Consider the following 12,270-nt stretch of genomic DNA (forward strand, 5'->3'; position numbering starts at 1 on the left):
CATTCCTAAAATAAAAAAAGTTTTTCTATATTTAGGAAAGCTCTTGCTTAAAATGACAAAATCTTTTACTCTTCTATCAATAACTTCAGTTTTCTATTAGCTCAGTTTCACTGAAGACATAGTTATACTGCTTGGGGGGGGGGGGCACTGTGAGAAACAATAGAGGTCAAAAGTAGTTGATAATAATTGGTGATGAGGCAAGGAAGTGTACATGTGGTTATTCCAGCATTTAGTACTTCTTAATCCTTGTCAATCACAAAGTTTGGAAGAGAAAAACTCTTTATTTTGCCAGCAATATAACTAATGTGGCCAATCCACTTTAATATTTGAAAAGTAACCAAAACAGTACATTTATTTTTAATAATGTCTTTTATGAAATCTACTGTTGATTGTCATTGCCAGTTCATCATTTGCAATAATTATTGAAAGCTTTATGTGGAGTTATTTGAACAACGTTGAAATTTTATCAGAATTTAATATTTAACCAGTTATTTCTTGGGGTTTACTGAATTAGCTTTGGCTTAGAAAAAAACATTTCAGTAAGCCTTTGTAGCTTTATTTTTTCTGAATCGGCTTTATTGTTAGAGAATTACAACAGCTTTGTTTTTATTATAGAACAATAATTGCAGTCTTGGCAATTGGGCACTCTTGCATAATGTCAAAGCTTTAAATTCATAGCTAGAATCACTAATAGATGGTGAAATATGAATTCTGACAGTTCCTATTTTCTCTGTTTTTAGCAAGTAATTGCTGCCATGGAAACACAACTGTCTAATGGGCCAACTTGCAATAACACAGCCAATGGCCCTACTACCATAAACAACAACTGCTCATCACCAGTTGATTCTGGGAACACAGAGGACAGCAAAACCAATTTAATAGTCAACTATCTCCCTCAGAATATGACACAAGAAGAGCTCAAAAGTCTGTTTGGGAGCATTGGTGAAATAGAATCCTGCAAACTTGTAAGGGACAAAATCACAGGTATGTAAACAACAGGCATTTGCAATTTTATGTAATATATGCCCTCTATTGAACATTTCTAATAGCATTGCTTGTGAATGGCACATTACCTTAGAAGGTGGATTAATATCTCTTGTGAGCTACAATATGAGAAATGAGCTTTAAATATATATTCAAAAAATAGTTGTATGGGCTGACAGTGTCTTTCGCATAAAATTACCTAGTTGCAAAGACAACACAATATTTGCCTGCTTCTTAAAGGAATAGGAAATAAAGGAGTGTAAAAGTGCCTATATGTAGATGATTTGTTGTACAGTTGAGGTGAATTGGTTAACAAGATGTTTCATTTATTTGCAAGATGTTTCATTCATTTATTTATTTCATTTATGTACATGCCACCCATCTCTATACAAAGTAACTCTGGGTAACTTTAAATGTTAAGATTATTTTCTATCTTTGTCAGCATTCTTAAATTTGCTACAAAACAACAAAATAAAAGCAATTGAACTTGTAATATTTAGACCTAGATAAAATCTAGATATCCTCCTTCCCTGACCCTCTCCCCAAATAATGGATAAATCCATTTTCTTTGAAGTTGTTGTCTTGATGAGATAGTTACATTTATGTTAACTCATTCCATTTTTGTAATGACATCATTATGCAGATTGATGCACATTACATAATTTGTGGAATGATATCATTGCACAAATGTTGTAAATTGTCATGAATGACATAATTTGCATTTTAACGAGCATTTGGGAGTAACAGATGCTCCCAGCCTCTTAGATATTTGAACTTTGTTGTTATCATCATGTCACCCCAATCCTTCTTTTCATTAAACTAGGCATACCCAATTCCTGCAACCATTTTTCATATGTTTCAAATGCCTCCTGTCCCCTAAGCCATCTTTGTCGGCCTTCTCTGCATTCTTTCCAGAGTTTCAACATCTTTTCTATATTGTGACCAAAACTGGGTTCAGTATTCCAAGTGTGTTCTTACCAAGGCCTTATAAAGTGGTACTAACACTTCATGTGATCTTGATTCTATCCCTTTGTTAATGCAGTTTAGGATTGTGTTGACTTTTTGGACAGCTGCAGCAGACTGCTGGCTCATATTTAAGTAATTGTTCATTAGGACTCAAAGATACTTCTGACAGTTACTACTATGGAGTCAGATATCACCTGTTCTATTGGTTTTTCTCGCCTAAATGTAGAACTTTACTTTTTTCCCCATTGAATTGAATTTTGTTAGATAGGGCCCAGTATTCAAGTTGTCAAAATCCTTCTGTATCTTCTAGCCTATCTGAGAGACTCAATCCTGAGAGTCACGTCCTGAGAGGAGGCACATCCCATGCCATCAAAGCAGCTTTTTACCATTGGCTTTTGATACCAAGCATCCCCCATCCAGTCTAAACCAACAGTATCTATAACATGACTGTTCCCTTTTGCTGTAATAGTTAAGCTGGAAAAGTGGGAGGAAAAGCAATTTAGTTAAAAGCCACAAATCAATACCGTAATACTCACTAGTATACTGTAAGGGACATCACTGAAAGTAGCCAAGTTTTATTTGTACATTTTGATTTGAGTTATGAATGATCAATACATCATTGGAAAGACTGAAATACTTTGCATACTCCTGTTGCAGTATTTGTGTTAGTTGCTATTCCTTTCCTCTCCTTTCCTCTCCTTTCCTCTCCTCTCCTCTCCTCCCCTCCCCTCCCCTCCCCTCCCCTTCCCCTTTTAACTTTATTCTGGACATAAGCATAGATTGTTCATGTGATTTTCACATTGTGAAATCACGAATTCTTAAGCCTTCAGATCCTACACAATCTGTCAAATTCTCTGTGTGGTTTCCAGTTGGCCGTAGTTTACTATTGTTGCACTATTCATCTGGGTCATTTTCTCAAAATTTGAATGTTGTGTTTCAGAGTAACAAGGAGTAGATGCCTCTCTTAGTTTCAATGTTCTGAATTTGCAGAATTTTCTTGGCATCTTCTAGGACTGCATTTCATTTTGTCCAGGATTTATTCTCACTCATTTCCACATTGGAATCTTGGCGAGATGATACTTCGATTTTTTTTTTTTTTTTGTATTTTGGCAAAACTCCTGAAATTTCAGACTCGAGAATCAGTCTAGGAATCTGATAGGTTGCAAAAATCTAATACTTCATAAGACATACACTTTATGACTGAAAACTGGCTTGAATAAACTGGTGGCTCTTCTAATTAGGTGATGCTTTAAAAGCATTTTGTTTAATATATTTTAAGTCTAGAAATAATGTAAATCTGTTTGCCCCACTCTATTTCATTATGGCCTAGGTCCCTTACTTTAATACGATGATATGGGTTTCCCTCTTAATAATTAAACGTTTTAATATAGTGATGTCGACCTTGCGTTACCCATTCAAAATAGGAGGTCATGCAATATGTAACATAGAACAGAAAATAGAACAAAGACCTCAGAGCAAAATTGAATTTTGTTCCTACATATCTGGCTTTTTCTTTTTTCTTTACCTTCCAATTGAAGGTGACAAATAGACACAAGAGTTTTAGTATGATATAGATTTACTTGTAATGCTTTAAAATGTTTAAGGGCACTTAAACATTTAGCGTTCCACACTCCTGTGGACTCATTCATAACTAAGACATAATGTTGAAGACATTATGTGAAAGATATGAATGTTTAAAAGATGCCCCAAATAAAATGCTGCTGCCATTAAAATACCAGAGTGGATGAAAAAGTATTTCAGACATACTGCTATCATACACAGGGCCCAGTCCCAATCACCAGAAGGTAACAAAAATCAAGTTAGAATGATCAGATAGTGTCTGCACATTTTACATGAAATATATAGGTAGTCCTCAATGTATGACCACAGTTGAGCCAAAAATTCCATTGCTAAGAAGACAGTTAAGTGAGTTGTGCCCCAATTTCACGACTTTTCTTGCCACAGTTAAGTGGATCACTGAAATTTAAGTGGATCTGGCTTCCCCGTTGACTTTACTTGTCAGAAGTGATCACATGACCCTGGGACACTGCATCCTGTTCGAACCAGTTCCAAAGAGTCCTGAATTTCAATCACGTGACCACAGAGATGCTGCAACAGTGCAAGTGTGAAAAACGGTCATTAGCCACTTTTTTTCAGTGCCGCTGTAATTTTGAAGGAGGACCACCCATATTGATACCTTAATTGCCTGGCCTTATGCAGGGGTGGGCTGCTGCCTGGTCGCACCAGTTTGGGCAAACTGGTAGTTGTGATCACTGGCTGCGGCCGCCCACCCATCCCTGCGCTATCCTTTCCATTTATAACTCATTTTCTGTCTCGGTCTCCCTGCCCATGCTGCCCAGCTGAGTTCCGCCCACCCCTCCTGGACTCATCTTAAGTGGATCTGGCTTCCCCATTGACTTTGCTTGTCAGAAGGTTGCAAAAAGTGATTAGCTGCATGTTTGAAGCAGCGTTTCACTCCCCAAGGGGCGCGTGCAAGCTTACAACCAGCAAACCAGTTGTTAACGTAAGTGCAGCCCACCTCTGGCCTTATGCCTTGTCCCATGGTTTTCAGTGAGGAAAACCCCATTTTTTTTCTATCGTGTTTCCCCCCAAATAAGACCCTTATATATATTTTTTGCCACCAAAAAAGGCACCAGGTCTTATTTTGGGGGGAATGTCATCTACCAATTAACCTCAATTGTGCGCGTCACCCCCGGCCTCCTTTTTGCTGTCAGAGGCTTTCAGGAACTTCTGCAGTCGGCAAGGCTTTCCTGAAGGCCTTTGCAGTTGATAACAGAGCTCTGGATCTATCTGGAGCTTTGTTATCAGCTACAGAGGCCTTCAGGAAAGCCTTGCCAGCCTTACCAGCTGCAGAAGACATGAGCTGGGAAGGCAGGTGTCGTGGTGTGCGAGGTCTGGCTACAACTGTCCAAAGGTAAGTAGTAGGGCAGTTTCACCCCCCCATCCCCACCCTAACTCTGGAGTGGGCGGGATCTTAATTAGGGCTTATTTTGGGGGTACGGCTTATATTGGGCGCATATGTAAAAATCACTCTAGGACTTACTTTCAAGGTAGGTTGTATTTTTGAGGAAACAGGATATCTAGCCTTGTATACTGCCATGCATTGATGGAATGAGAACCTAATAAAAGACGGTTAATCTGACCATCTATTTAGACCAAAACTTCTTTTTCTCTCAGCTTTATTTTTCATCCCAATGTTTATTTTATTTTTACCTGGCTTAAAGTAAATAACGTCTGGTACCTGCTAAGCTACAGGTTAAATCTGCACAATCCTGGATGGAAGTCACCTGTATGTATGAGAGGCAGGCAATCCATAGTGAGGTATAAAAAGTGTCATTCCAGAGATACCATGTTTAATGTATAATATTTCTGTGCCAAATGGTTCGCTATGTCGCATGATCACATCCTGTCTGGTTTAATTTTTCATGAGTTTTCCCGTACTTGAGTTTTAGACTAAATTTTGCAATGCCTAAAAGGATCTGAATCTGATATATATTTTTAGTATTTAAGGTCTCTTCTCTTCTTGCCCCCTTTTCATTTTGTTTCTTAAACGCTAGTCACAATTTTAAATAGAAAGTAAACATGTCAAGCTTCTGGTCATTTTATGAATATGTTCATGTTGTTTTCTTGACAACGATATGGGCTTACCATTGTTGACTTTGCAAGTGAAGTATAAGATGGAAAGAAATTAAAGCTACTTCTCAAACATGGCAGGGGGGAAAAAGATGACTTTGAAATCTACACTGGATTACTGTTTTGTTTCTTCATATACCTACTTCTTGTCTACTTAGACCTTACCTTCTAAAATGCTACTTTTTCCCTCCCTCTTCAAAATAGTTTAAACCGGTGCTTTGAGTTTTATTTCTTTTTGCAGAGAGGTAATTTTGTTCTTTAGATGCACAATTTTCTTTGCTTTCTCTCACTTCATTTAGGGTCATGTTGAGCACTTAATTGTACTTTTATTTCGTAAATAAATTCTAAATCGGGGCATGGAATTTGCTCAAGTGTTTGTTTAAATAGGTAAATGGTTGGGTCAGCAGAACGAACGCGTAGCATATCCTTCTATTGAAATCCCATTATTTTCCATTCTGCTTTGGGTGGCTGGTAGATTGTATGTGTGAGTAGCCAAACCTTTTTATCTGGGCTATTTTCTGTCAAGTTTGAGACCTTGTTACAGCACTGACACAGCACTGATTGACTTATCGACCTTTGGCAGGTGCAGGATGGAAATAGCGCATCCATCCTGGTCCTCGTTGACCTCTCTGCATCAGTTGTGGTATCCTTCTGGGCTGACTCAGAAGGTTAAGCAGAGGACACGTGCTACAGTGGTATTCCTCCTTCTTTCAGAGCTGGTTCTTATCATTATTGGTTGTTGTGGAGAGATTATGCCTGAGGCCTCTGCTTTACAAGGTGCCTCGAGTCTCTCTCTCTATTTCTCTTTAACATCTGTATAAAGCTCTGGGGAATGTCATCCATTAATCTGGGGCAACATATCATCAGTACACATAGATATACCTCTCTGCCCTAGACTGACCCAAATGATGCTGTTGAGGTTCTGCCCAGATATCTGGAGGCTTTGGGGATCTGGATGAGAAAGAACAGGCTTCAACTCAACCTTGGTAAGATTTGGTTACTCTTGAGTTTTGACCCACCCACCACATCCAGTGAGTTTTCATCTTAATCTCTAACACTTCAGAGTTGATGCCAAATTTGGGGTACTTCTGGGCGCACAGCCCCTGCTTGAAAAACATGTGGCAGCCATGGCTGGAAGAATCTTTACATGGGTTCATCTTATGTACCAGTATTCTGACCAAGGCTTCCTGAGACAGTAACAATCCCACACTGTTCCCCAAAACCTTTGTTTTTATTTCAACAGCTGTGAATTATATGCATTCACAGCCCATAATGAGTCCCAAACAATTTATGAATAGTCCAACAGAAGACTGCCACAGTCTTTCGGGATAAGGCTGATAAACACCCACCTTTATATCCCTTGAAATGCTGCCAACAACTAAATTGCCAATTAAATGTACATGGCCAAATGGATCACAAAGTCAACACGGAGCTTCAGATTTTAAATCGACCAGAATGAACAAAGTTGCTTCCTGCAAAGGCTTATGTCCCTTTGCTCCTCTTTTATGTCTTATGGGAGGGGCTAATCATCTCCAAGCCTTACTCCCGACTCACCCCTTTTGTCTTAACTGTTCTTGCCTTCTGGCAGCTTTGCACAAGCGCACAATGATAACAGGCTCCCCCTGTTCCTCTGCCTCACTGATATCAGATTCTGGAGGCTCCGGAATCAGCACATAACTCTCAGATGGCCCTGACCCCATCTCTGTGTCGGACACAGATCCCTTGTCTGAGTCCTCCCCAGACTCCAGGACTGGCCCATGTTCCTCTCCACTGTCTGACTCTGCTACCAGCTCCGTAGGCTGCCAGCGGACCACAACAACCAGTTGTGCCCATTTCTGGATTGGGGGGGCTACCCATGGTTACTCATGCCCTAGTCATCACCTATCTGGATTACTGTAGTGTGCTGTCTACCACTGATGGACATTTAGAAGCTTTAACTGATCTAGAATGCGGTAGCCGAGACAATTTTGGGCACGTTCATGTTATCTACACATATCAACAGCCTCGGAGATGGTCTTGAGGAAAATATTCAGAAACTATTAGAGAAACAAAAAGGAAGGAAAGAAAAAACATAAATGGACCTCCTAAATTCTACTAATATAAGGACTAATTCTAATCTTCTGATGGAGTTTCCTAATCTAAAAAATCTAAAAAAAATGTATACTTATATCTTGGTCACCTCCTACTTAGACTATTGCAGTGTGCCATACACAGTGCTGACCTTGAAGACCATCCTGAAGCTCTAAGTTGTCTAGAAAATAGCAGCATGGACAATTATGAGTACAAACTCATGCAGTGCCACAGTGACTTCTAATAGCAGTAGCACTTAGACTTATATACCGCTTCACAGTGCTTTACAGCCCTCTCTAAGCGGTTTACAGAGTCAGCATATTATCCCCAACCTTCTGGGTCCTTATTTTACTGATGTTGGAAGGATGGAAGGCTAAATCAACCTTGAACCGGTGAGAATCGAACTGCTGACAGTAAGCAGAATTAGCCTGCAATACTGCAGTCTAATCACTGCACCACTGTTGCTCTTGATTCATGCAATGCCATAACTTTAAAAAGGTAGTTTACACAAGCGCAGTACAGAGATATGCTTAGCTGTTCTTTTAGTAAGAGTTGGGATAAGTTGGGATCCATCTATAGGTCTTCCACTGATAATTAGAGGTTTTGATTAGGGCTTTTCATTATAAAGAAAAAGTTCCTACATTATGTCTTAAGAAAAGCTGTTTCTGTACAAGTAGGGAGATTTTTCATAAGCCCTACAGCTCTGCTCCACGGGATAGTACAGCAAAGATTGATGTTATCTGTCTTTGGTATAGAGTCAGAAAGCCAGAATGTTTAATGCCTACCTATGATCCCATGTAGAAATTATACCAAAGTATGAAAAAGGATGTCTTAGTCGCCATCTAGATGCGAAGCATATTTCAAAGGTCTCTTGCCCTATATTACCATTGTGAACTTGGTCATATGCTAACAACTCAATAGTTAGATAGTTTTAGGAGAAGCCTTCTGAGGCCAACCATGAGAAGTTGCCTTCAGAACCATGTCATCACTGTGTATGAAGGAATGTTAATAGAATAGAGTAGAATAAAATACTTTATTGGCCAAGTGTGGTTGGACACACAAGGAATTTGTCTTGGTGCAAATACTCTCAGTATACATAAAAGAAAAGATACATTCGTCAAGAATCATAAGGTACGACACTTAATGATAGTCATAGGGTACAGTAAGCAATCAAATCATACTAGGAAACAGTCAATATAAATCATAAGGATACAAGCGACAAAGTTACAGCCATACAGTCACAAGTGGGAGGGAATGGGTGATAAGGAGTGATGAGAAGATTAACAGTAATCTGCAGTGCAGACTTTGTAATAGTTGGACAGTGTTGAGGGAATTATATGTTAAGTGGTTTATTAGAAATTTTAGGCATATGGACACTGTAGAAAAAATGCAATCCTGGAATGGCATTCTATAGAATTTGAAGAACATCAAGACATGCCTTGTTTTACATCTTTCTGGTGGGTGTGTTCTGTATTAGGGCAACATTATATACCCTGTACAGATAAATTATGGTGGTCATTGAACAAGTGACCACACCTGATTTTATTTTTTTCCAGTGGTCACTAAATGAATACAACAGTCATTAAACAAAGCCATTATGCTTTGGTTTTTTTGTTTTTTGTTTTGCTGGAAACCAGAAGTAAATGCCAGAAACCGGCAATTTTTCCAAAAATCACAGTCACGTGATGGTGAGATGTTACAAATGAGTGTAAATGCAAACAGGTTGCCAAGCACCTAAAATGCAATTGTGTGACTGCTGCTAAGTTCTTCGGATCTTAGAAATCAGGTTATAAATAGCTCTGGCAAGATCTGTCTTGACTTTGGAGGGTTGCTAAGAAAGGACTATGTGTATGCAGTTTCAAATAGGTGCTTGCAAAAGGGATTCAACCTACACTTAACCCATTTTCTAAAGGACGAAACTTATTCCCTTAACACCCTTCCCAATTGTTCTTTCTCATTTTAATGGGAGATTTGTGGAGGCCCTCAAAGTATTGCCTCATAGTTGTACTTCTAGGAGGATTGTGGTTCCCTGTACTTTTTTTAAAAATTAAAGTTATATTCTGTATATATATATATTTAAAGAAAAGGTTGCGTGAGATAGGAACCTGGTTAGCAGCAAGCAACACACTTGGCAACAGACTGATGCCTGCAGGCAATAACGTTGCTCATCCCTGATTTAAATCAAATGAGCCACTGAGATTTGTTCACATTTCTGACATTTCTTGCATGCTGAAAGTTTAATAATGAAAACACATCAATTTACAATGAGCAAACATTTTTCACTGAAGTGGGACTTGAGTGTAATGTTTTAAATTTTTGAGTGTAATATTTTAAATTGAGAGAATACCAATAGCCATTTTAAATTTAAATTTTAAATTGAGGGAATACCAAATAGCCATTTGTTACTAGATGGCAGGGCCATAAAGCTCTCCCCTCTTGTTTTGCTTCACACATAAGCACAGATATATATTTTTTTAAAAAAATCCATCTTTGCACATGTAAACTGTACTCAGATTAGCAGACTTGGAAAGCTCAGAACCTCTGGTTGAAGGAAAGCAGACAACTGAGATGAAAATGAACATTTTCATGAGATGAAAAACTGATGAATTTAGGGATTTGATAGGTGATTTGCATATTGGGGGGGGGGGGGGGGGGGGGGGGGGGGCCGGGGGGGGGGGGGGGGGGGGGGGGGGGGGGGGGGGGGGGGCCGGCCCCGGGCCCCGGGGGCCCGGCGGGGGGGGCGGGGGGGGGGGGGGGGGGGGGGGGGGGGGGCCCCGGGCGCGGGGGCCCCCCCCCGGGGGGGGGGGGGTTTGGGGGGGGGGGGGGGCGCCCCCCCCTTCCCCCCCCCCCGTGGGGGGTCCTTGGGGCCCCGGTGGGGGCGGGGGGGGTCCCTTGGCCCTGTTTCGTTTTTTTTTGGTTGGGGGGGCTTGGTCCCCCTTGGCCTTTTGGGGGGGGTGTGGTTGGGGGGGCCTTCGCTGGGTTTTCGGGGGGGTGCCGCCCGGGCGGGGGGCTTGTTGGGGCCCCCGGCTTTGGGCTGGTGGGGGGGTTTTTTTGGGTTGGGGGGGGGGGGGTGGGGGGGGGGGTGGTGGGGGGGGTTTTGTTTTTTGGGGGGGGGTCCGGGGTACCTACGCCTTTGTGATAGAGCCATTAATTTGTTTTTATGTGATTATTAGTGTTAAATATTTATGGAGGAATTTAATTATAACTATTGCTTTAATTAATTTCAACTTCATTGATTAAATTAAAATTGATTTCAATTCTTTTTTTAAAAAAAATCAGCCTGCTTGTAAAGCATTCTGAAGCTCAAATCTAGAGGAAAGAAGAATCAGAAAGAATATTTGAAACGTGTTATGTTTTGAGTTTGCTCTGAAATTAGCACAAGTGGGAGTATTCTGCATATTGGTTCCATTGGTTGGGCATTGTAGGAATAAAATGCTGGACAAACACATTTTTATTCTGTCCCCCTAGGACAATTTCATTCTTAATATAATCCTACAGATTAAATTCAGTGGTGTTTTTTTCTTCTTGTTCCTTGGATATAGGATTGTAGTTTTTGTTGCTATCTTTATTGCCATTGTTATTCTATTGCTCAGCTACAGGGAAACAAATTATTTGATGTTTTAAAAGCCTCTTAGCTCATCCATATGCAATTTATTAGCCACTCTAGTATTGTCTTAGTTACTTATTTGTAAGATCTATATCCCACTTTTCCTACAGGAGTTTAAGATACACTTGTATATAAGCCCATCTGTGGATAAGCCAACCTTCAAAATGTTAATTAAAATATGAAAAATTGTGAAAATTAAAACATGACTATTTTAGGGGTTGGCTTATTAGGTTGCTTATCATTGAATATATATGAGTATAGGTATTTTTAAAAAGCTGAGGGGAAAAACTAAGGTATGTATATTCATGGATAAGCCAAATCCAATATTTATGGTGTGTTTTTGTCCTTCAACTCCTTGGCTTACCTCCCAGTATATATGGTAATATTTATTCATTTATTTAAAATATTTCCATATCATCCATTCTTACAGTTCAATTCTGGGTGGCTCACAACAACAACAGAGAAACAAACATCCAGCACTAACTCATTTCCCTGGGATACATCCACAGCCCCCTCCAAGGCTCCAGCAATTTACCCCAATGCTTGGTTTTAAAAGGCAGGTCTTGATGGCCTTCTAGAAGGCTAAAAGAATAGAGGGCCTGTGGGAGGAAGAGAGGATGTTCCACAAGTGTCATGGTATGTGGCAATGACCTGGCGAAACAGGGCAATGAAAGACGACCGATAAAAACATTTAGATCAGGGCTGTCAAACTCGTGGCCCATGGGCTGGATGCATCACGCATTGGCCACGCCAACACCTGGTTTAGCAAAGGGGGAAAAAGTCCCAATAGGTCATATGATGCTGTCGTGATGATGCAAGTTTGACACTCCTGATCTTGATAAAAGGCAACTTAACCTGCAAGACCAATGTGGATTGGATAGAATTTGGGAGCTTTAAAGGAAATGTGACTGAGACAAGTACTTTCAGACTTGCAAGATTTTGTTAATGTAACCTTGAAAAAAAAAAAAAAAAGCTTATCTGGTCATGTT

General features: G+C 40.0%; 1 protein-coding gene across 7 annotated transcripts in view; it reads left to right on the plus strand.

The window, feature by feature from the left end:
- Positions 1-12,270, plus strand: part of ELAVL2 (ELAV like RNA binding protein 2) — a 158,442-nt gene that overhangs the window by 68,816 nt on the left and 77,356 nt on the right. For all 7 annotated transcript variants that reach the window (XM_087957623.1, XM_087957619.1, XM_087957624.1 and 4 more), the window contains one exon: positions 741-984. In XM_087957623.1, the coding sequence (XP_087813749.1) occupies positions 741-984 (244 nt within the window). The remainder of the gene's footprint in view (positions 1-740; positions 985-12,270) is intronic.

The sequence above is a fragment of the Notechis scutatus genome, chromosome 2 (assembly GCF_049901735.1).
Source record: "Notechis scutatus isolate UNSWTSFEM ecotype Mainland chromosome 2, rNotScu1.2, whole genome shotgun sequence".
Taxonomy (NCBI): domain Eukaryota; kingdom Metazoa; phylum Chordata; class Lepidosauria; order Squamata; family Elapidae; genus Notechis; species Notechis scutatus.